This window comes from Eulemur rufifrons, chromosome 2 (genome assembly GCF_041146395.1).
Source record: "Eulemur rufifrons isolate Redbay chromosome 2, OSU_ERuf_1, whole genome shotgun sequence".
Taxonomy (NCBI): Eukaryota; Metazoa; Chordata; class Mammalia; order Primates; family Lemuridae; genus Eulemur; species Eulemur rufifrons.
The window spans coordinates 11,426,393-11,450,698 of NC_090984.1; the positions used below are offsets into that span (position 1 = coordinate 11,426,393).

Consider the following 24,306-nt stretch of genomic DNA (forward strand, 5'->3'; position numbering starts at 1 on the left):
GAGAGTACTGTGGGTCTTTTCCTGCACTTCAGAAGACTGTCGAAGACATCCTACAATCACAAGGAAGAACGGGACTTCCTCTGATTGACAGATACAGTTCTCAATCAGAGTCAAGATTCTGATGTTAAAACCCGCCCTCTTTTGCCTTGTTGGCTGAAGGAACGAAGTGATGTTTATGTAAGCCAATGGGAAATTCTTAGGGAACTAGGTAGTGTCAAGTGACAAATCAATGTCTAAGGATTGATTCCTAACACCATTGGCCAACTTTTTCAACTGGCGGGACTTCCAGCCAATGAGACAGTCGGACTCTGCCAATGGGCGGAACCAATACGCCTTTTCCCGAAACACCGCCTACCGGCGTTAACAAATCGGTATCCGCAGCTATTGGTTCTTGCACAACAGTGACAGTTTTTTCGTCCAATGAGCCTGTAAGACGGTCCCCAGCGGGAAGGCTTACTCAGCCATAGGGCCGTGCTTGGCTTTGATTGGTTCGTATCTCTGAGGGGCTGCGCCATCGGCCAATCGGAGGCTGTGCGAGGGCTTTGGGCGCAGCCCCGGGCCCGGGGCGGGAGGTCGCTCGGGTCGGGAGTCGCCTGAGAACCGGATGAGGCGGCGACCGTGAGGCCGAGCCGGGAGCGGGCGTCGCGCCGAGGCCCGGGCGGGCGGGGAGCAACGGCCATAGACGCCGCGGGGCCGGGTCGTTGAGGGTCGGGAGCGGGCGGGGAGCGCGGGGCGCTCGGGCCGGGAGCCGCCGGCGCCATGGGCAACCGCGGGATGGAAGAGCTGATCCCGCTGGTCAATAAGCTGCAGGACGCCTTCAGCTCCATCGGCCAGAGCTGCCACCTGGACCTGCCGCAGATCGCCGTGGTGGGCGGCCAGAGCGCCGGCAAGAGTTCGGTGCTGGAGAACTTCGTGGGCCGGTGAGCGAGCGCGCCGGGGACTGCGGGCGGGAGGGCGGCGGCCTAGGGCGCGGAGGGCCGACCGGGAATGGCGCGCCCTGCGCCGCCGGCGTAACTGCGGCGCTTGCGTGCCCGCGACGGGTTCGGGGACAGGGAGGCGGGTCTTGTGGATCGCCCCGGCCGGAGGTCTCCCTGCAGGGGCTGGAGAGCCGGCCCAGACCCCAGGCACGGTCTCAGGGGCCGGGGGCCGTGAGACAAGAGGTGCAGTGGACCCTTGCCGTCTGTCTGGTCCCAGCTTTTGTGTGTCAACTGTGCCATCTGGTCGCCTGTGGGTCAGGAGTAGATTCACCTTCTCCTCTGTCTGGCTGGCTGTTGGGGTGAAACCTGCTACCTAGGTATCTATCGGGACGACCCCTGCCGTCTGGCTGGCTGTTCATTTATCTGGAGCAGCCTCCGCCGTCTGGTTGGCTGTGTCCGTGTGCTGGGCAGGTACCCCCCATCCCCCTACCACCATTTGGCTGTCCATCTGTCCAGTCCCACCTGGCGGCCCCTTGCTGTCTGGCTAGCTGTCTAGGGTGACCTCTGCTGTTTGGCCGCCCATCCGTGCCTCTCACAGACTTCAGCACTTAGCAGTATCACTGTGGGGTGGCCCCAACTGGCCTCCACTGTCTGAGTGGTTGGCTGGCTGGCTGGGCCCTAGGGGACCCTGTTGTCCCGTCTCGCAGACTGAGTCTTCAGCTTGGTCCGTGGTGAATGCTGGTTCCTTTCTTCCAAGTGAATCCTTCTGTCTCTCTGTCTGTCTGTCCCACCTGGTGTCTGTCCATCTCCTAGTCTGCCCGTCACTGCCTTTGTCTGGCCTAACCCTTCTGGCAGGGAGTGGGGAGAAGGGAGCGGAAGGATAAAGCTTGAACCTCTCCTTTCCCTCTCAGTTGGAAGTAGAACCCTGGGGAGAACTTTCTCTAGGATTCTTTCTTGGCCCACGTCGGGGTGCTCCAGGGAACACAGGGGCCAGCCCCCCAGCTACAGCCTGCAAATCACAGGCTTCCTTGCAGTCTGGGAAGGGACTTCTCACCCGATCAGGCCTCAGTGGCAAGAGCTGGGATGTAGTCTTCCCTGGGCAGCCCTGAGAAGCCTCAGTGTGCCCATCTGTCCAGTGGGCAAATTCCACTCTCCTGGCTGTTTCCAGGATACAGGAAGCAATTGAATGAGAACTGTCTTCCCCCTTCCCCTCCCCCATCTCTTCCGTTCCAGGAAGTACTCCATTTGTGAAGGTGTGGCTGCCAGATGATAACCTCCTCCTCCTCCTTGTCATCATTGTTATTGTTATTATTGCTGGTATCAGTGCTAAGGGTTAATGTTGGTCCAGCTGGCCCCAGACTGAGTTCTTTCTTGGTTGGGCATCTTGAATCCCACAGTGAACGAGTAGGGTAGAGGTTCTGTTATCATCCTTATCTTGGAGAAGAGCCGGAAGGAAGGCTGCGAAAGGACTCTCTGTTCAACCAAGGCCACCAGGCTGGCGCATGGCAGAGCCCGGCTGGGTGCCCAGCCCTGCCCTTGTCGTCCAGAGCTCTGGGGTTTTGCTCCCAGGGGCATGAATTTCCTTGTTAGCTGCTTTGTCGCTGTCATATCGCTCTCCGTCTGCTGTGGCTGAAATGTGTAGACTTGGGGTCGGCCAGGGCTGCCTGTCTCAGGCTCGGCTGGGAGCCCCTCTGAGTGGCAGTCTTCCTTCCTGCCCAGCCTTCTGGTGGGGGCATCTGCAATGCTTGGTTTTATTTGCCTTGTGATCTTGCACAGATTGTTTGGCCTCTCCAAGCCTCAGTTAACCCCTCCTAAAAATGGGGCAATGATCCCTCAACAAGATTGTTGCAAGGATCCAGTGACATGGTGCCACTGAAATGCTTGCTTAGCACAGTGCCTGGCATGAGTACTTTCACTTACGCGTGATGAGGGTGGCATTGCTATGATCCCCGTTTTACAGACTGGGAAACCAAGGCTCAGAGAGCTGAACACAGCACTCTTGGCAATTAGGAATTGGGGGCCCTGGGTTGGGGACACAGGTCTCCCTCCCGTCCCCACCTCTCCTCATTCCCTCTGCCCATCGCTTTTCCCTCCTGCCCACCCTGGCATCTAGCGGCTGCCAGCTACTACTGAGCTGGCTCCTGTGGCAACCTTATAGAAATTGCTTGTTAAAAGCATTAATTCAATGCCTCACTTGGAATTGCTCTCCCTACTTCCTTGTAAATTTGGCCAAACTGAGCCAAATGTTTCCTCCCTGGCGCTGGAGATGTGTACCGTGAGCATCTTGGCTGACTGCCAGGTGTGAATGGGAGAGTGTGTCAGGGGCCTGTGGCCAGGCCAGGCACCTGGGGTGTCTGCACAGGCCGCTTCATGTCGTTGTCATGCCCCCTCCTTGTGGATTTTCTAAGACTATGTTCCGAATGGGAATGGCCCAGTTAGCTCAGCCCTGTACAGTTGAGAGAGTGTGTGTGTGTGTGTGTGTGTGTCTTTGTGTGTTGGGGAAGTTTGCAGATTGCTGGCCCCTGGGGGCTGCCTGCTTGCTGGGTCTTTTGTTTCACCTGCATGACATTTAGAAACTTGTTTTTAATGAGCTGCCAATGTTTAAAAATTAGATTTCACATCAAAATCCAGATTTCCGCAGTGCTAGAATGCACCCAGATGTTTAGAGTTTAGTGGTAGAGCACACAGACTCTGAGCCCAAGGCCTGGCTCCACCGTGGTTGACTATGTGACTTTGGCTCTCTGGGCCTCAGATTCCTTTTCTGTAAGATGGGGGTGATCACTGGACACCGCACCCCCACCCCCCCATGGGGGAGTGGATGATTGAATGTGTGCTGGGTGCATGGGTCCTGCACCGGTGACAACTGCTGTTAGAAGCATCATCTGGCCTTGCTGGGCCTCCATCCTTCGTGGCACCAACTGCTTGGATTTCAGAAGCAGCAGCCACTGTTCCGGCAGACTAGGAGTGGCCGCTTGAGCTGCCACAGTTGCCACCACTCCCTGGCACCCACCCAGGCCCAGCTGACATTTGCTTCATACCCCCAGAAACCTTTGAGTTTTAGGTCCCTGGTTTATCTGCCCTGTCCCAGCAGATAGACTTGGAGCCCTAAGAAGGGCATGGTTCCCCCTTGACACTTGTCATTCAACCTTAGGAGCTGGCAGGAGCTGGCAGGAGGGAGGAGCTTGGGAGGGGCTTGGGAATTCCCTGCCCACCCATCCAGAGAAGAGCAGGAAGAGGCTGGGGCCCCCAGCTCACATTGCACATGCTGGCCTGAGTCCTTGAGGTTCCCCTCTTTGAGGTTCAATTTCCTCAGCTAGGAAACCTGGCTGTCAGCACAGCAGATAGGATCTCTTTCACCTCATAGGACTGATAAAGTCACCTGGCGCCTTGTCATTGCATGCTTATGAGACCCTGGGCCAAGGACTTCATCCCTCCTGTTCAAAATGGGAATTATACTAGCACTTCTTTCTTAGGATTGAGTAGGGATTCAGTGAGATCATGTGGAGTGCTGGGAATGGTGTGAAGCACAGAAAAAGCACTCAAAACATCAGGTATTGTTCATTGAAAACTGTTTTCTGAGAACTTTTCTTTGAGCACTTTTCCCGTGTGCCTAGGGACATAGCCCTGAGCAAGTTACCAAAACCCCTGCCCTGAGGGAGCTGGCCTTTTGGCAGGGGCAGATAAAGGAGAAACATGGCAGAAGGTGACAAGTGTGATGGAAAAAAGGGTTAAAGGAATATGATAAAGGAGAGCTCTTCCTGGGGAAAACGACATTTTGTTTGTGGGGTGTTTTTTTTTTTTTTTTTTTTGAGACAGGGTCTTGCTCTGTTTCCCTGGGCTAGAGTACAGTGGCGTCATCATAGCTCACTATAGCCTCAAACCCCTGGGCTCAGGTGATCCTCCTGCCTCAACCTTCTGAGTAGCTGAGACTACAAGCACGTGCCACCACGCCTGGCTAATTTTTCTATTTTTTTGTAGAAACGGGGTCTCACTCTTGCTTAACTGGGGAGATGGGGGTAATCCTCAGGGCCACTGCCTTCTCCTTGGTGGGCACCAGTCCAGTGCATGTCAGATGACTCTTGGCTCATGTCCTTGCTAGACTGAGGGTCACGTGATCTGCCCCCTGGTCTGGTTTGTCCCTTAACAGATGTTAGGAATTTAGAGCCACTTGGAAATGATGGCTTCTGTTTGCATTTGGGCATAAGCAAATTGCATCTCGGAAATGCTGTGGAAGGTTCTGCCCAGGTGGTCTGTAGTACTTGGGCCAGCCGGGACAGGAAGAATCCAGGTTCCTGGACTCCAGGAAGAGTCTAGTTCCTGGTGCTGCCACATACCAAGTGAGTGACCTCACTTCTCTGGGCCTCAGTTTCCTCCTCTGGAAATGCTATCATGATGGTCTCTACCTCCTGGGAGTGGACTAAGAATCACGTGTACAAATCCTCGTGAAAAGGGTGACTTTTGTGATTTAGATGGTTAGCTCTGTCTTCCTTTAGCCTGGATCGGAACTCTGATGATGGTTAATTTCTTTTTCCTTAAAGGAAAGGAACTCATCACTACTTTGGTCATGTAAGTGACACTTCATGTTGCGTGCACACGTAACACACACACAATCGGAGTGTGTATCAGTGCAGGCAGTATTCTAATCTGAGGATACAGCCATGATCAGGACACATACGCACATCCTGTCCCCCGGATCTTAAAAGGTTGCCTGGAGACTGTTCCTGGTTCTTTTTTTTTTTTTTTTTTTGAGACAGAGTCTCACTCTGTTGCCCAGGCTAGAGTGCCGTGGCATCAGCCTAGCTCACAGCAACCTCAAACTCCTGGGCTTAAGTGATCCTACTGCCTCAGCCTCCCGAGTAGCTGGGACTACAGGCATGCACTAGCATGCCTGGCCAATTTTTTGTATATATTTTTAGTTGGCCAGATAATTTTTTTCTATTTTTAGTAGAGATGGGGGGGTCTCACGTTTGCTCAGGCTGGTCTCGAACTCCTGACCTTGAGCAATCCTCCCACCTCGGCCTCCCAGAGTGCTAGGATTACAGGCGTGAGCCACCGCGCCCGGCCCATTTTTAAATGGGAATCATGACTGCAAACAAATAATTTGGCTATGAGAGATATTTACACCCATTTCCCGTATGGCAGTGGGAAATTGGGAGCAAAAATGTCCAACAATAGGGGATTTGGCCGGACAAACAATGCGTCCAGACAACCGACTGTGAAATAGCCACTGAGAGGGATCTAGAAGAATATTTAATGACCCAGAAAGCTGAGTAAGACCTGTTAGGTGCCAGACTGAATGGGCCATGTGATCCCATCTTCTTTTTTTTTTTTTTTTTTTAAGTTGTATTTGCTTAGTCAAAAGCCCGGAAAGATGTGCACCATCCTAACCCCACACGTGAATTGTTTCCCCACGTGATTCTTGGTTTGTTTTTGCTCATTTGGGGATTATGTATATAACCAGGAAGACAGATTTCTTCAAAGCTCAGCTCTGGACTGAATGCTTTTTCGGGGTTATTTGTCCATTGGTAATGGTTTTCGCTAGGTACACAGCACTGAAATCCCCTGGTAATAAGCTGGTTCATTTCTGGGTGAGGGCAGAGGATGGCCTTGTGGATGTTTCTAGATTCAGAGCTTTCCAAGGTAGCCTGGGAGCAAGGGGCTGGCTGCCGAATGGAACCCTGTCTCTCTCCCAGCACTTGTGTTTGGCTCAGAGCCACATCTGCCAAGCTTTCGCCCGATTTGAATGAAAACGCTGAAATTATAGGCTCCTCAACCACTGGAAAAAAAAATGAGAATGTCATCTAAACCTTAATTTCCTGGAGTTGCCAACTACATGCTGTGATTAAGCCCTTACTGTGTCAAAGCTTTGGAAAAATTCAATCCAATAATGAGACATTTATAGGGCATTAGCTACAATCTGAATACAGGAAAAAAGTGGCCCTGCCTTCTAAGCAAGATTGCACTCGAGAAGGAAGACGCCTGCTTCCGGCTGTGTTTTAGGTTTTCTCTTAATTATTGGGAGCTAAGTCCCTGCTGGGTGGTTGGGAATTTTCCCCTGTGGAGTCCCTGTTAGCTTGAACAGAGAGCTGGGTGACTATTTCCGTTTCATCTGCTACTGGTTGCTTATGACATACTGAGAGCTGATGTTGGTGGAGAATGACTCTATGCCATGCATGGGGACCTACGTGTAAAATCTGACCGCATGGTCCTAGCAGCGCTGGGGGTGAGGGCAGCTTCTGTTGTTAGCATTCCTGGTTTACAGGTGGGGAAACTGAGGCCAGAGATGGGGAGACTGGCTTGAAGTCACAGGGAGGAGTACAGGAGCTGGAGCTTGCATTGGGTCTGTGTCCTCTAGAGCTGGATATCTGGGGACAGCAGGGACGGGAAGGTGTGGGCCTGCCTGTTGGCAGTGGGGCCACCATGGCACTTATACCAAGGATGGGGCTGAGATTATGAATAGAGTGACTTCTGGCATTTGGGATGCTTTCAGGTTGTTAGTTGTGTGTTCGACTGGCGTGCCAGGTGCTGGGGACGTAGTGGGGACCGAGCTGGACAGAGAACAGGAGACCAGTTAAATGAGTAAGATTTTTTTCTGCACTGCATTGGGCAGGGAGAGGTGCTGCTGGGGGCTGCTTCAGATGGGGCTGTCGCGGTGAGTGCCCTGCAGTGGAACCTGCCCTGCGGGGAGGGAATAGCAGACACAGAGGCCCCTGCACATGCCCTGCCTGCTGGGTGCAGGAGGCACATGAGTGTCAGGACATTGCCCATCAGATGTCTGCTTTTGCTAAATTTTAATTATGCAAGTAGAGCTAGGAGACAGCATTCTAGTAAAAAAGGAACTGTTACAGGTAGGGAGGAACACATCGCCCGCTTTTTCCTCCCAGCTCCACGTGGGCTCGACATTGTCAGTTTGAGGTACACCCTGCCAGATCTCTGTCGTGCTTTTTTGTACATATGGACATGCCGCGCGTGTCGTTGCCTGTAGGGAATATTAACATATAGCACTGACCGGTACGGGTGGTTCTTTTTCGGCGTATTTTCCTTCCAAAACTGGGGTCACCCATTCATCTCATTCAGCAAATGGTTTGCCAAGCACTCAGCACGTCTTCGAGGTCTTTCGTTGTTGGTGTATTTGTTTTTTTTTTTTTTTTTTGAGACAGAGTCTCACTCTGTTGCCCAGACTAGAGTGAGTGCCGTGGCGTCAGCCTAGCTCACAGCAACCTCAAACTCCTGGGCTCAAGCGATCCTCCTGCCTCAGCCTCCCGAGTAGCTGGGACTACAGGCATGCACCACCATGCCCGGCTAATTTTTTCTATATATATTTTTAGCTGTCCATATAATTTCTTTCTATTTTTAGTAGAGGTGGGGTCTCGCTCTTGCTCAGGCTGGTCTCGAACTCCTGAGCTCAAACGATCTGCCCACCTCGGCCTCCCAGAGTGCTAGGATTACAGGCGTGAGCCACCGCGCCCGGCCTGTTGGTGTATTTGTAACTGCCGCTTGGAGCGCCCTGACTGCCCCCGGGGGGGTAAGGAATGGAGGTGAGGCGGGTGGCGTGGAGGAGTCGCTGTGCCTGTCCCAGTGATAGATTATAGCACCTTACACCTTCCTTGTGCTGTGATCCTCGCTGGGGCTTTGGCACAAGGCGCCCCACCTGCTTTGAGGCCGGTGCTTGAACCTGCTTACCGATGAGGAAACTGAGGCACAGGGCTTTCTCAAGATGCTGGGGTTTTGCGTGGTTAGACTCAAACCCAGAGCCTTGCACCTGAGACTGGCTGGCATGTACCTCACCCCTGGCTTGGTCAGAATTTCCAACCTTCTGTGTCTTTGGCAATGTCCCTGTGTGCCAGGTGCTGAGTACTGTGTATCCTCTGGGGCCGCCCCCTATATGGGCGAGGCAGCTGGGGGTCTCCAAGCCCCCTCTCTGCCCACTTCTTCACTCAGCACGTTCGTCCTCAGTGGAGAGCAACGCTGTCCTGGCAGGGGCTGAGACAGGGTTGGAGTGGGGATGTCTCAGCAAGGGAGACCACAAACTCCTGACCCCCAGAGGCGCATTCTAGTGGCAGATTGATGGGACAGTGTGCAGGGTGGACGCCCATACTGGGAGTCTTGGAGTGGGAATGGTGGTCAGGGAATAAATACTTGGAGGAGGCAGCAGTGGCCAGTCTTCCCGCTGAGGTGACAAGGATGGGCAGAAGCAGAGAGGTGACCCGCTGAGCTCCTTGTACCTTTGTGCCCATGCCAGGGGGCAGGGGGAGAGATCAGACCTGGGACTCGCCTTTGGGGGTTTGCAGCCTGCCTGCGGGTACGGGGACCCTGAAGCAGGGGCATCTTCCCTCCAGGGCGGGCTGAGGCTTGGTTGTGTTGATAGAAAGAGTGATAATTACAGGCTAAGACCCCGAGTCCGGCAGCGTGGGTGTTTCTCCGGGCTGGCTTCCCGGCCTGTAGAGACGGGCCAGCAGGGTCCGCTCCCTGGGCTGTGGCGAGTGATGCCCCGTACAGCCACCCGTGGGATGCCCTCTCTGACTCTTGCTTCCTGTCCAGGTGCCAGGTGGCCCTCGCAGGAGGGGCAGCACTGCTCTCTATGTTAAGGGAGGACTCTTGGATAAAACCTGAACCCACTCTGACCACATGCACATGGGGCTGTGGACGGGAGGCCAGCAGAGCTGTCCAGGGCCCTGGTGACACCCCCACGCCCAGACGAAGGAGGAGGCACCCTGGAGACTGCCCATGACACATTTTCCCAGTGATAAGAGCCTTTCAGGGCTGCTAGCCTGGCGGGCCAGCCGCGCGGGGAGGAACAGTCCCCAGCTGGAGTGACCCCGCCTGCCGGGTGATACGCCCTGGCACGACCAGGCCAGCCCCAGAGGAAGCCCCCAGGGGGAACTGGGACACAGTTCCATCTGTCCTGGCCACAGGGCCTCTGTCTTCTGTGCTGATAGACAGGGTCCTTCTAGGGGTTCGCATCCTCCTTGTCTAAGAGACATCCCAGCTGGCGCTGTCATCAGGAACCTACCAGCTATAAGGACAGTGCCTTTGGAAGTTGGTCTTTTCTGTCTGGTGGGGCAAGAGAGAGCCCGGGATCCATAAATCAAGATCAGGGGCTGTGACTGGAGCCACAAGCCACTGGCTCAGCTCGAGGGAGTCTTCCTGTGGTTTCCGTTGGTGCGTCGTCTTATCTTGCAACACTGAGCTCCCCGTTGTCTGGGCGGAAGCTGGTTAGACGGAAACCCAGCTTCTACAGCGTATGGCCCAGTGGCACTGCTTGGTGGCACTGCCTGGCAGAGGTTGCCAGGGAGCTCAGGGCAGGCTGCTTTCTGAGATGTGCAGGTCCCATCTGGAATATACTCCCAGCACTGGGGGAAAAATGATGTGCTGGCCTGATTTTTAAACTTTTTTTTTTTGTTTCTTGTTTTTGAGACAGAGTCTCACTCTTTTGCCCGGGCTAGAGTGCTGTGGCGTCAGCCTAGCTCACAGCAACCTCAAACTCCTGGGCTCAAGCGATCCTCCTCCCTCAGCCTCCCGAGTAGCTGGGACTACAGGCATGCGCCACCATGCCCGGCTAATTTTTTCTATATATTTTTAGTTGTCCAGATAATTTCTTTCTATTTTTAGTAGAGATGGGGTCTCACTCTTGCTCAGCCTGGTCTTGAACTCCTGACCTTGAGCAATCCTCCCGCCTCAGCCTCCCAGAGTGCTAGGATTACAGGCGTGAGCCACCACGCCCGGGCTAAACTCTTTGTCCCGGCCTAAACTCTTTGTCATTGTAAGAATTGTTCAACTGTTTACTCATTGTAAAAAAAAAAAAAAAAATTTCACTCTTTCTGGAAGTGGACAGAATAGGGCGGAGATTTGTACTGCCCTTTGCACAGAAACCACCTCTATCAGTGTGCGACTCTTGCCAGATCTTTTTTGTTTTTCTTTTTCTTTTGTTTAAGAGGTGGGGTCTCTCTATGTTGCCCAGGCTGGCCTCGAATTCCTGGCCTCAAGCAATCCTCCCACCTCTAGGGCTACAGGTGTGGGCCACCATGCCTCGCTGCAGATCTACTTTCTATGTTTCTAAGTGGGAATGCCCTCTGCCCACCCACCCAGTGCGACTCTACACTCCGGCTCTGTAGCCCAAAGTCTCATCAGAATGTGACCTCCTTGTTCCAAGTCCTGGCTATTTAGTGCCTTCAAGGGCTTTTGCCTTTTTGTTTTTGTTTTGTTTTTAATCAACTTTTTATTTTGGATTAATTTTAGATTTACAGAAAATAAATGAGCTTGAAATTTATAGAAAAGTTACAAATATAGTACAGAGACCTTCTGTTTCTCCTCCACTCAGCTTCCCCTAATTGTACATTTCTCACAATAGGAAATTAACCTTGGTATATTACCAGTGAGAAAGGCAGTCTGTTGAGATTTCTTCAGTTTTTCCTACTGTGTCCGTTTTCTGTCTCAGGATCTTCCCACATTGTCACGTCTCCTTAAATCTGGTCTGGAACAGTGCCTCACTCTTTCCTTGGTTTTTATGACCTTGATATTTCATAGAATGCCCCTCAATTTGAGCTTATGTGGTATGTTCTCATGGTTAGCCTGGGGTTGTGAGTTTTGGGGAAGAAGGCAATGTCGGTGAGGTGCCCTTCTCGTCTTCGAATCCTGTTGGAGTATATGATATCAACAAGAGTTATCGCTGATGATGTTGACCTTGGCTGTGGTGGAGTTGCCAGGTTTCTCCACTGGAAAGTTACTATTTTTCTCTTTTTCATATCCTTTGGAAGCATAGAGGGTTCCTTTTCTTTTCTTTTTTTTTAAAGACAGGCTCTCACTCTGTCTCCCAGTCTGGCATGCAGTGCGCATGATCACAGCTCACTGCAACCTCAAATTCCTGGCCTCAGCAATCCTCCCGCCTCAGCCTCCCAAAGTGCTGGGATTGCAGGCGTGAGCCACCGTGCCTGGGTACATTTTTAATTTTTTGTAGAGATGGGGTCTCGTTTTAATGTGATGGTTTCAATAGGTAATACATCCACATGACAAGATTTTAAAATGTCATAAAAGTTGGAGAAAGAAGCCTTGGCTTCATAGTTTCCCTCACTTTCTCCATGCATATTGAAGCAAAGGTGTCTTATTCTGCCCTCGCCCAGAGGGCAGAATATAACTGAATATAAATATAACTGATTTATACCCTGTTCTGCACAATGAGATTGTTATTTAACAGTATTTCTTGGAGATCTTAGTGTATCAGCACATAGAGAGCTTGCTCATTAGTTTTTTTTTGTTGTTGTAGTTCCCTGGAGGTATAATTTAGGTACAGTAAAATCACCCTTTTTAGTGTTGAGTTCTATAAGTTTTGACAAATGCAAACAGTTGTATACTCACCACTACAATGAAGATACAAAATACTTCCATCACCCCCAAAATCCCCCTCCCATACCCCTTTGAAGTTACCCCTCCTGGACTTCGGCACCTGGCAGCCACTGATCCGTTCTCCAACCTCATGGTTTCGACTTTTCCAGAATTTCACGTAAATGGACTCATACAGACTTTTGATTCCGGCTTGTTCCATTCAGCATAACACATTTGAAAATCGTCCAGTTTGTATTCATTAATAGTTCGTTCCGGCCGGGTGCGGTGGCTCACGCCTGTAATCCTAGCACTCTGGGAGGCCGAGGCAGGAGGATCGCTCGAGGCCAGGAGTTCGAGACCAGCCTGAGCAAGAGCAAGAGCGAGACCCCGTTTCTACTAAAAAAAAAAAATAGAAAGAAGTTATCTGGACAACTAAAAATATATAGAAAAAATTAGCTGGGCATGGTGGGGCATGCCTGTAGTCCCAGCTATTCAGGAGGCTGAGGCAGGAGGATTGCTTGAGCCCAGTAGTTTGAGGTTGCTGTGAGCTAGGCTGACGCCATAGCATTCTAGCCAAGGCAACAGTGAGACTCTCTCAAAAAAAAAAAAAAAAATAGTTCGTTCCATTTTATTCCCCAGGAATATTTCGTGGTGGGGCTGGACGGTGGTTTGTTGAACCATCCACTCCCTGAAGGACATGGGGTTGTCGCCAGTTTTGGACGATTGTGAATAATGCTGATATAAACATGTATGTGCAGGTTTCTGTGTGGCTCAGAAGAAATACAAGCCATTTTGATCTAACTTTTGTATAACTTGCAAGGTATAGGTTGAGGTTTTAATTTTTTTTTTTTTTTTTTTTGAGACAGAGTCTCACTCTGTTGCCCAGGCTAGAGTGCCGTGGTGTCAGCCTCGCTCACAGCGACCTCAAACTCCTGGGCTCAAGCAATCCTCCTGCCTCAGCCTCCTGAGTAGCTGGGACTGGACTACAGGCATGCACCACCATCCCTGGCTATTTTTTTCTATATATTTTTAGTTGTCCAGATAATTTCTTTCTATTTTTTTAGTAGAGACGGGGTCTCGCTGTTGCTCAGGCTGGTCTCAAACCCCTGAGCTCAAAGGATCCGCCCGCCTCGGCCTCCCAGAGTGCTAGGATTACAGGCGTGAGCCACCGCGCCTGGCTGGTTTTAATTTTTTACTGTTATTTTTTGGCATATGAAGGTCCAATTGTTTTAAATACTATTTATTGAATAGACCATCCTTTCTCTATTAAGTTGCCTTTGGCAGAAATCAATTTTATGCAGATCCATTGTAGACTCTCTGTTCTCTAAGATTCATCTGTGGGTCTTTTTGCCGAAACCACATTTATTATTGTAGCTTTATAGTAAGTCTTGAAATCAGGCCGTGTGTGTCGTCTTTGTTCTCGTTTTGCAAAATTGTTTTGGCTAGTCTAGTTCCGTCTGCTTCATGTATACATTTTAGAATGAGCTTGTTTCAGAAGCAAACAATTCTTATGAAAAGTAAAAGAATAAAAATTTAAAAAATCAGCTTGTTGATTTTTACAACAAAGATTGTTGTTGTGTCAGTACCTGGACATGTGCGTTATTAGTTTCTATAACTGTGTGTTTTTCCATCCACCGGCAGTGCCTACCTGGGCCAGCGCAGGCTCTACCTCCTTGATCTTATACCTTATACCTTCCATCTCTTCCCTAGCCCCTGGGCTGTTCTTCCTGCAGTGGACAGAGTGTGCCTGTTAAGAATATGCCCTTCCTGGCTGGGCACGGTGGCTCACGCCTATAATCCCTTGGCACTTTGGCAGGCCAAGGCAGGAGGATCACTTGAGGCCAGGAGTTCGAGACCAGCCTGGGGAATATAATGAGACCCTGTCTCTACAAAAATTAAAAAAAGATTAGCTGGGTCTAGTGGCACTGCCTGTGGTCGCAGCTACTCCAGAGGCTGAAGTGGAAAGATTGCTTGAGCCCAGGAATTTGAGGTTGCAGTGAGCTATGATTGTGCCACTGCACAGGCAACAGAGCGAGACCCTGTCTCTAAAAAAAAAAAAAAACAAAAAAAACAAAAAACTACCTCTGCCCAGAACCCTCCATGGCTCCCAGCTCATTTGGGGTAAAAGCTAAAGTCCTCACTGCAGCTCCTGGCTACTCTCAAGCAAGTCAGGCTCCGTCCCACCTCAGGGCCTTTGCACATGCTATTTCTGCCTCAGATAGCTCTATGGCTCACTTCCTCAAGCTCTGTCAGGCTCTGCTTAAGTGCTGCCTCCACAGAGGTCCTCCCTGGCCACTCTGCTAAAATGCCCTCATGCTGTTAACTCTGTCTCCATGCCCTGCTCAATTTTTCTTGGAAGCATTTGTCACTTGCATCATTGTCCTGTTTCTTTGTTTGATTTCTTGTTCATCTCCCCCTATTAGAATGAGTAAGTGGTAAGTATGGTAAGTGATTGGGAAACCCATCCTCTTTCTGCATACACTCAGTGATCTATATCTCAATCACAGAGCGGGACTCACTCAGCAAAGTCCGCTGAGCCTGCTCTGTGGCCAGGGTCCGATCTGGGCTGCTGCCACCCAGCTGGGGCTAAACAGCCCTGGTCGCCACTTTGCAGAGCTGGGCTGGTGGAGGGAGGCCCATGTTAGTCAGACACAGCACAGAAAAGTGGAAGCTCTAGCTAAGATCCAGGGTCACAGAGGGGACAAGGGACAGGAGGGCGAAATAAGAACTGGCTACACACAGTCAGAGGCTTGGAGTGTTTGTGTGTGTCGGCAGCAGCTTTTTATCTTTAAGATGGACCTGTTTCCTTGTTGGCACACGGGGAGTTCCTGTCCATTTTTTCCCCCTTACATATCTTTATTGAAATGTAATTCACACACCATCCTTTTGAAGTATACTATTCAGTGGTTTTTAGTACATTGACAGAGTTGCGCAACCATCACCACTATCTAATTTCAGAACATTTCCATTTCCCCTAATCCATGCCATATCTGTTAAGCACTCATTCCCCACCGCCAGCTGCGGGCGGCCACTCATCTCCTTCCTGTCTCTGAATTTGCCATACCTGGATGCTTCCGATAAATGGAATCATTTCTTATAAATGGAATCATGCAGTATGTGGCGTTTTGTGTCTGTTTCTTTCATCCAACATCATATTTTCAAGAGTCATCCAGGCTGTAGCATGTATCAGTGCTTCATTCCTTTTTATAGTATAAGAATTTTCCATTGTTTGGATATTTATGGCACATTTTGTATATCTGTTCATCGGCATTTGGGCTTCCATCTTTATGGCTGTTAGGAATAATGGTGCTATGGACATTTGTGTATTATAAGTCTTTGTGAGGACATATATGTTCATTTCTCCTGGGTACATGCCTATGAGCGGAATTGCTGGGTCATATGGTAGGTAACCCTTATGCCATACTGCCACTTGCCCAAAGTGGCTGCACCATTATACAGTCTCACTACCAGTGTATGACAATTCCAATTTCTCCACATCCTCACCAACACTTGTTATTATCTGTCTTTTTGAGTTTAGCCTCCGAGTAGGTGTGAAGGGGTATTTATCTTAATCTCATTGGGAGTTTTTTACATTTCCTTAATAACTAATGATAAGGTTTTCATGTACTTACTTATTGGCTGGTTGTATTTCTTCTTTGGAGAAATGTCTATTCAGATCCTTCTCCTGGTCGGTCGGTCTGCCTTTTTTTTTTTTTTTTTTTTTGCTAATCTTCTCTGTATCGTTCCAATTTTAGTATATGTGCTGCCGAAGCGAGCACTCTCCTGTTCTTAAATTGGGTTATTTGTCTTTTCATCGTTGCATTGTAAGTTAAAGACTGCTTTTTCTTTTTTTTTTTTTTTTTTTAATTTTTTAATTTTTTTTTTTGAGTCAGAGTCTCACTCTGTTGCCCAGGCTAGAGTGCCATGGCGTCAGCCTAGCTCACAGCAACCTCAAACTCCTGGGCTCAAGCGAGCCTCCTGCCTCAGCCTCTCTAGTAGCTGGGACTACAGGCATGTGCCACCATGCCCGGCTAATTTTTCTCTCTATATATTTTAGCCGTCCATATAATTTCTTTCTATTTTTAGTAGAGGCGGGGTCTCGCTCTTGCTCAGGCTGGTCTCGAACTCCTGAGCTCAAAGGATCCGCCCGCCTCGGCCCCCCAAGTGCTAGGATTATAGGCGTGAGCCACTGCGCCCGGCCTCTTTTTTTTTTTTAGACAGAGTCTCACTCTGTTGCCCAGGCTAGAGTGAGTGCCGTGGCGTCAGCCTAGCTCACAGCAACCTCAAACTCCTGGGCTCAAGCGATCCTCCTGCCTCAGCCTCCCAAGTAGCTGGGACTACAGGCATGCACCACCATGCCTGGCTAATTTTTTCTGTATATTTTTAGTTGTCCAGATAATTTCTTTCTATTTTTAGTAGAGACTGGGTCTCGCTCTTGCTCAGGCTGGTCTCGAACTCCTAACCTTGAGTGATCCTCCCGCCTTGGCCTCCGAGAATGTTAGGATTACAGGCGTGAGCCACCGTGCCCAGCCTCATTTCTTTCTTTCTTTCTTTCTTTCTTTCTTTTTTTTTTTTTTTGAGACAGAGTCTCACTCTGTTGCCCGGGCTAGAGTGAGTGCTGTGGTGTCAGCCTAGCTCACAGCAACCTCAAACTCCTGGGCTCAAGCGATCCTCCTGCCTCAGCCTCCCAAGTAGCTGGGACTACAGGCATGCGCCACTATGCCCGGCTAATTTTTCTATGTATATATTTTTAGTTGTCCATACAATTTCTTTCTATTTTTAGTAGAGACGGGGTCTCGCTCTTGCTCAGGCTGGTCTTGAACTCCTGACTTTGAGCGATCCACCCGCCTCGGCCTCCCAGAGTGCTAGGATTACAGGCGTGAGCCACCGCGCCCGGCCAAGAGCTGCGTTGGCCGGGAATCGAACCCGGGTCAACTTATTTCTTTAATAATTCTTTATTATTTTCTTCCTTCTGTTTGCTTTGAGTTTGGTTTACTCTTTCTTCAGGGTTTTCTTTTGTTTGTTTTTATTTTGCGATAGGGTCACGCTCTGTTACCTGGGTTAGAGTGTAGTGATGCCATCATAGCTCACTGCAACCTAAAGTTCCTGGGGTCAAGTGATCCTCCCGCCTTAGCCTCCCAAGTAGCTGGGACTATAGGCGTGCATGCCACTGGGCCTGGCCAATTTTATTTATTTATTTATTTATTTTTTGTAGAGATAGGGTCTCACTCTTGTTTAGGCTGGTCTGTAACTCCTGGCTTCAAGCAGTCCTCCTGCCTCAGCCTCCCAACATGCTAGGATTGAGGCCTGAGCCTCATCAGCAGGCTCATGATTGAGGATTGAGGCATGAGGCACCGCACCTGGCCTTTTTGTAGGTTCTTAAGGTGGAATATTAAGTTATTGAAGTCAGAAAATCTTTTTTAATATAGATGCTTATATTTATAAATTTCTCTCGAGGTACTGTTTTAGCTGCATCATATACATTTTGATATGTTGTGTTTTCATTGTCATTTATCTCTATTTTCTTTTTTTATATTTTTTAATTTTTTAAATTATATTTTAATAGAGATGTGGTCTCACTCTTGCTCAGGCTGGTCTCAAACTCCTGAGCTCAAGCGATCCTCCCGCCTCGGCCTCCCAGAGTGCTAGGATTACGGGTGTGAGCCACCGTGCCCCGCCAGTCTCAGTGTTTTCTAATTTCCCTTATGATTTCTTTGATTCATTGGTTATTTAGGAATATGTTAATTTGTATATATTGGTGAATTTCTCAAATTTCCTTCTGTTGTTGGTTTCTACCTTCATTCCATTGTGGTTGAAGAACATACTTTGTATGATTTCAATCCTTTTAAATTTACTGAGTCTTGTTTTATGCCTTGGCCTCAAATATGGTCTATCCTAGAGAGTTTTCTCCATGTGCAGTTGATAAGAATGTGTATTTTACTGTTGGGTGGAGTGTTCCAGACATGTTTGTCAGGTCTTGTTGGTTCATGGTGTTGTTCATGTTTTCTGTTTCTTTGTTATTTTTTGCTTGGTTGTTCCATCTATTATTGAAAGTGGGTTATGGACGTCTCCAACGCTCATAGTTGCATTGCCTATATTTCCTGAGCCTTATGCTTTTTAATGGCTGTGTAGTATTCCTTGGTCCCTCCTGATCCCACTAACCCAGTCACTCCTACATGAACTTTGAAGTTGATTCTAGTTTTTCCCCTCCTGTCAGAGCCTTGGGGGCCGACAGACTTGTGAGTCTGCTATCTGTATTCAGGGCCAATCCCCTGAAGGAGGTTGCTGCGTTGGAAAGGACACAGATTTAGAATGATGTTGCCAGGCCTCCCTGGAAAGGCTGTGCCAAGGAACAGGATCTTTGTCTGTTGTGGTCATGGGTTGACATCCTGCTCCCCTCTGTCACCTTTGTGAACCAGTCCTATGGAATGGGACCCTCCGTATGCCAGGCCCTGGGCTTCATGTGCCTCATCCTTCTAGGTCTGCTGCCAACCCAACAGGTGGGCCCTGTTGTTAGCCCCACCTTACAGGCAAAGAAACTGAGTTCTGGGTAAGTGGTGACCCTTGCCCTGGTCACACAGTGAGGCTATGGCTGAGCCATTGGGCTACAGATTCTGTACCCAAAGGTCTGCTCACCAAGTTGTCCCCGTGAGGAAGCTGAGCCTGGCCTTCCTATTTTCAAAGTTCAGGGAGCCGCCGAGCCAGCGTTGGAAGGAAGAGTTGGGGCACCGTGCAGGCATCTGGTGGCATCGCCGTCCAGGTGGACGTGCTGGCCGTGGGGCAGGAAGCACAGTGAGGGGACCGGGATGTCTGGGGCCACAGGAAGGAGCTGGGGATGGCAGGGAGTTGGCTTGTGGGCCAGTGGGAGGGGACAGGACTTTGTCCTAAGGGAGATGGAGGGCATGGGTGGGTTTTAATCACAAGCTAGGTGTGATCTGACGGAGGGAGGCACTGCCCTGGCCCAGGGGAACGTGGCTCAGGAGGTTAGGGTGGAGGAGGGGAAGGAAGCCTCTGGGTGTGTTGAAGGCATCGCTGAGAGGCGAGCTTTTGCGGATGGGACAGAGGAGACCCAAGGAAGGAAGGGAGCTGTGCATCACTGTGGTCTGGGTCGGCCTGGACGGTTCCTTGTGGCGTGGCTCCCATCACTCTGAGAGAAGGCTCTGGACCTGGGAGAGGGCTCTGGAATGGAGGGAAGGGGAACACGCCTGCTACAGGCCACTACCCACTCTCCTTGAGGGAAGGGGTCAGCACAGAGGCTGGCTCTGGAACACCAGGAGTGGGGCGGTGCCCTGCCTTCCTGTCATTCCTGCATATTTACCCTTGTTGTGTCTCCTGGGCCCTCAGGGTGGTGACAGATGCAGAGCGGGGAATCGTGTGGGGGCCACATGTCAGGGCTGCAGAGCCGGTGAGCACTTACTTCGTACCCCTACCACCTTCACTCTCGACACCCCACCCGCGCCACACCCTGTTTCACAGAGCGGGACACCTGGCCGGACGGGAGAGACTTTGCTGCCCAGGTCCCACAGATGGCCTATGGCAGGGCCAGGCAGGGGACGCGGGGTGTCACTGCAGTGTGGAGAAGTTAGGACCACTCCGAGGGCACCCCCATAGGATAGAGTCGGAAGCTCTAGGTCCCCAAATTGCAGTCATTTCCCTGTCACCATCGACAGTGTTGCGTGGCCAACAGTGACTTTGGGGCTTCTCAGCACAACTGAAACATTACAAGGTAAATATTTGCCTGTGATCAAGGTTATCAAAAAGTTGTAAAAAACTGAAATTCAAATTACGTTGGAGACTATAAAACAAAGTTTTCCGTTGCCACTCCTCATGTGACATTTACCAAGCCTGCTGTCTCTGCACAGGTAGGGAATGTGCACATGCATAATATAACCCCCAACTGGGCCGGGTGCCGCGGCTCACGCCTGTAGTCCCAGCGCTTTGGGAGGCCGAGGCGGGAGGATCCCTGAAGGCCAGGAGTTCGACACCAGCCTGGGCAACATAGCGAGACCCCGTCTCTACAAAAAACTAAAAAGTTAGCTGAACGTGGTGGCGTGCACCTGTAGTCCCAGCTACTTGGGAGGTGGAGGAGGATCGCTTGAACCCAGGAGTTTGAGGTTACAGTGAGCTATGACTATGCCACTGTACTCTAGCCTAGGTGACAGAGTGAGACCCTGTCTCCAAAAAAAAAAAAAAAACCCCAAATTGGAGGCTATCATCCTCCATGTATAATCTGGTCTGCGCATTGCACTTGGCTTTCAGTGCTACAGCCTACATTGCTTCCCAGACTCATTCCCAAGATTGATTTAGCCAATTCCCTGCGGATGGGCATTTAGGTCGCTATAGGTTTTCACTCGCTGCGGGGAGTTGGCCTTGGTTGCAAAGCCAGACAGGTGGGGAACCTGCAAATGTGGGGCATTGGCCGTGCACCAACCAGAGTGGCCCTGGGTGCTGGGGAGAGGACACTCAGCACCTCTGCCCTCAACGTGCCGGCAACGTGGGCTGCGGGTGGGAGTGAGTAGGGACAGTCAGGCCTCTGTAGAGAGGTAGCCTGTGAGCTGAGCCCTGGGTGACCAGAGGGAGCAAGGGTTGTCAAAAAGCTTGGAGATGGCCAGGCACGGTGGCTCACACCTGTAATCCTAGCACTCTGGGAGGCCGAGGTGGGTGGATTGTTTGAGCTCGGGAGTTCGAGACCAGCCTGAGCAAGAGCGAGACCCCGTCTCTACTAAAAATAGAAAGAAATTATCTGGCCAACTAAAAATATATATAGGAAAAATTAGCCGGGCATGGTGGTGCATGCCTGTAGTCTCAGCTACTCCGGAGGCTGAGGCAGGAGGATTGCTCGAGCCCAGGAGTGTGAGGTTGCTGTGAGCTAGGCTGACGCCACGGCACTCTAGCCCGGGCAACAGAGCGAGACTCTGTCTCAAAAAAAAAAAAAGAAAAGAAAAGCTTGGAGAAGAAGGTCATTTCAGGCAGGAGATTCCAGGCAGGCACAAGGGCCCTGAGGCAGGAATGTGTTTGTCCTCTTGCTGGAGGGAGGGAGGAAGGTAGGTGACAGGGCCATGAGAGCCCTGAAGTAACTTAGGAGCAGAGGAGAGCTGTGATCGTACTCACATCATACTGAGTTTTACTTTTATTGGATGGGGGAACTGCTCCTTTTGCAAATGCGTCCATTTCCCCTCTGAGACAGGTGGCATTATCTCCACTTAACTAATGAGACACAAAAAGGTGACTCCACACGCCCAGATTGTCCACAAAGGAAATGGCATATCTGGCTCATGGTCTGGAGAGTCCCAGAGCCATGGCCACGAATCGCCACAGGCCACTTCCTGCTTTTGCCACCGGCCTGACCTGTCCCTTAGATGAGACCATGGAGCAGGTGACACCAATGCTTGAGTGCCAAGGGCGGGGCTTGCTCTGGGAGTGACAGGATTCCTGGGCAGGGAGGAGCTGCTGGCCGGGGATTTCATGGAGAGTGATGCCTGGAGTGGGGCAGGGAGAGCCCAGCAGGGGCCGTGCAAGCCTCAGTCTCCTCATCTGCAAAATGGGAGACTTGGTCTTTCCTTCCACCGGCAGCGGTGGCTGTGTCTGTGTTGGGTGCTGTGGAGACAGCCACCAACATGCCGGACTTGGGCCCTTGCCCGCATGAGGCTGCTGCTGTAATGGATTGGCGAGGTGGGATGGGGACACAGCCTCAGGAAGGAATCAGTGAACTGGAAGGAGTCAGTTGTGCGTGGCATGGAGCATTGAGCGGGGTGGTGTGTGAGCTGCTTCACACTGGGATGTAGGGAGGAGGCGGTTTGCTGTGTGAAAGCCACAGGAAGAGGATGTATGGCCCGAGTTAGGGACATCCCCCTGCCCCACCACCTGCCCCTTGGCATGACTACATGGCACCTGCCTGGGGACACTGAGTGTGGGCTGGCCATCCACGCCAGGTGACCGTTGGTTATTGTTGGAGGGAGGTGAGAGGTGGGTGTGTGCATGGCTGTATGTTGAGGCTCCGGAGGTCGAGCGTGGAGCTGTACTTCTGCTCTAGCAGAACCACAAAGGGTGCCCCTGGCTGGGTTGGGGTGACAGGGGTGTCTGCCTCCGTGGTGTTCCACTCGCCTTCCCATCTCTGGCCTTGCTCCTTCCTCGCTGAGGGGCCTGGACAAGTCCTGAAACTCTGAGCCTCAGTCTACCCACCTGGAAATGAGGCTTTTGGCCCTGGCACCATCCCTTTGGAGTTGTCAGAGGATGTGCTGAGATGTCACCTAAGATGGGGTTCAAGCTAGCCTCACAGACGGCCAGTGCTCTCTGTACAGCTCCTATCAGAGCCCTGAGTGCAGGGGCTGGGCGTGGACAGGGTCCTGGAGTGTGTGGCATCTGCTGAGGGCTCTTCCTGTGGCTGGCGCCAGCAGGCTGCAAAGTCTGGCTGTGATATTTTGTGAGTCCTCCTGGCCACATTCAGGCTTTGAGAAACTGCTCTGATGAGCCCATATGGTGATGAGGAAGGGATCCCAGGCCAGGGCTCTTGCCCGGCCTCTGCCGCTGTCTCGAGGCTGCTCAAGTGAAGGGTGGCCTGGCCCCTGGGTGCCAGCTCTGGGCCACTTGCTGAGTCATCCTCTGCTGGCTTATCTGGGAAGGCCTAGGGTTGGACCTGTATCCTCCCTGCATGTAGCCGGAGCCGTCCCCACCCTTGAGGGGACTGGAAGTCACAGGACTCCTGCTGGGGCCTTGTGCTATGTTCAAAAGACAGTAAATAAACAGTCCAGGCTTCTGATCTACCCGGAAACTACCCTGCGCCTCTCCCAGCATGATGGGCTGCCGCCTCCCGGCTGCATCCCTGCCTCCCTGCCCCCTACTGCCTTCCAGGGAGAGGTGGCCTATTTTAGAGCTCAGAAGAAGAGGCTCCAATGGGGCGAAGCAACTTGAGCTAGGCCACACAGCTGGCTGGGCCCTCCACGGTGGATAGGTAGCGTCCTCCCATCCTACAGATGGCAGAGCCAGTGCCCAGAGGGGCAGAGACCTGCTCAGGGTCACATCGCCCATGGGCACAGGCTGTCTGGCCCCAGAGTCCGTGTTCCTCCTGTCTATTCAACAAGCATTTAATGAACACCTGCTCTCTACCAGGCACTGTTCTAGGAGCTAGAGATTCTGTGGTGAACTGGCCAAGTACATATGTCCTGGCCTGCCACAGGACTAGACCCCCTGCCCCCCAGGAGGCTATGTTAGTGGGCGTGGGAAAGGACGTGCATTTGGGAGGGAGGGGTGCAAGCCACAGCATCTGCCAATGGCGAGGTGGGCAGGGCCTGTGAGGAAAGGTTTCCTGGTGGACGGAACAGACCCTGCAAAGGCTTAGAGGCCAGAAGTGCCAGAGAGATCTCAGAGGAGGCTCAGGGTGCTCCCCACAGGCAGGAGTGCAGCGGGGCAGTCATAGCTCACTGTGACCTGGAATTCTGGGCTCAAGCGATCCTCCTGTCTCAGCCTCCTGAGTAGCTGGGACTACAGGCACGCAACACATGCCCGGGTAATTAAAAAAAATTTTTTTGTAGAGATGGGGTCTTGCTATATTGCCCAGGCTGGTCTTGAACAATCCTCCCACCTCAGCATCCAAGACCACAGAGGCAGGGAAGCCAGCCCAAGGTCACACAGCACGGAGGTGGCTGAGCTGGCGTCGGAAGTCAGGGCAGCCTTGGCACATCATAGCAGCAGGGAAGAGAGAGGAGGGGGGTAGGCGGCTTTCAGTACTCGCCCAAGGTAGGTGGGATCAGGGAGGAGGAAGTGGATGACTGAGGCTTGAAAGTCACTTCCAGCTAAGCGGACAGTCAGTGTTCTGGGCAGAGCTGCTTGGGAGGCGGTTTCCGGAAGAGCCCAAGAGTGTCCCTAATGCTGTGTTGCAACAGGACCTTTGGGCCAGGCCCTTCTTTCTCACTGAGCCCCTGGGAGGTTTCTGGGGGGCTGCTTTTGGGGCTGTCCAGGCCAATGTTGGGTGTTGCCCACCCTCTGCATGCAGCAGTCCAGGAGCTTCCGGGAGCACAGTCGGATGACTCCTAGGGTTCCTGGTGCTCCCAGCTTGGTGTGAGAGGCC

General features: G+C 51.4%; 1 protein-coding gene and 1 pseudogene across 9 annotated transcripts in view; one reads left to right on the forward strand and one right to left on the reverse strand.

Annotated features, from left to right (window-relative positions):
• Positions 1-589: 589 nt before the first annotated feature.
• The window catches only part of DNM2 (dynamin 2), a 76,561-nt gene continuing 52,844 nt past the window's right edge, over positions 590-24,306 (forward strand). For 5 of the 9 annotated variants that reach the window (XM_069478398.1, XM_069478338.1, XM_069478356.1 and 2 more), the window contains exon 1: positions 591-920. In XM_069478398.1, coding sequence (XP_069334499.1) covers positions 760-920 — 161 coding nt within the window. In that variant the 5' untranslated portion in view covers positions 591-759. Of the gene's footprint in view, positions 921-24,306 lie in introns of all 9 variants that reach the window. The other 4 variants (XM_069478387.1, XM_069478348.1, XM_069478363.1 and 1 more) reach the window with 1 other exon arrangement.
• On the reverse strand, positions 15,963-16,018 carry LOC138381101 (U6 spliceosomal RNA; annotated as a pseudogene).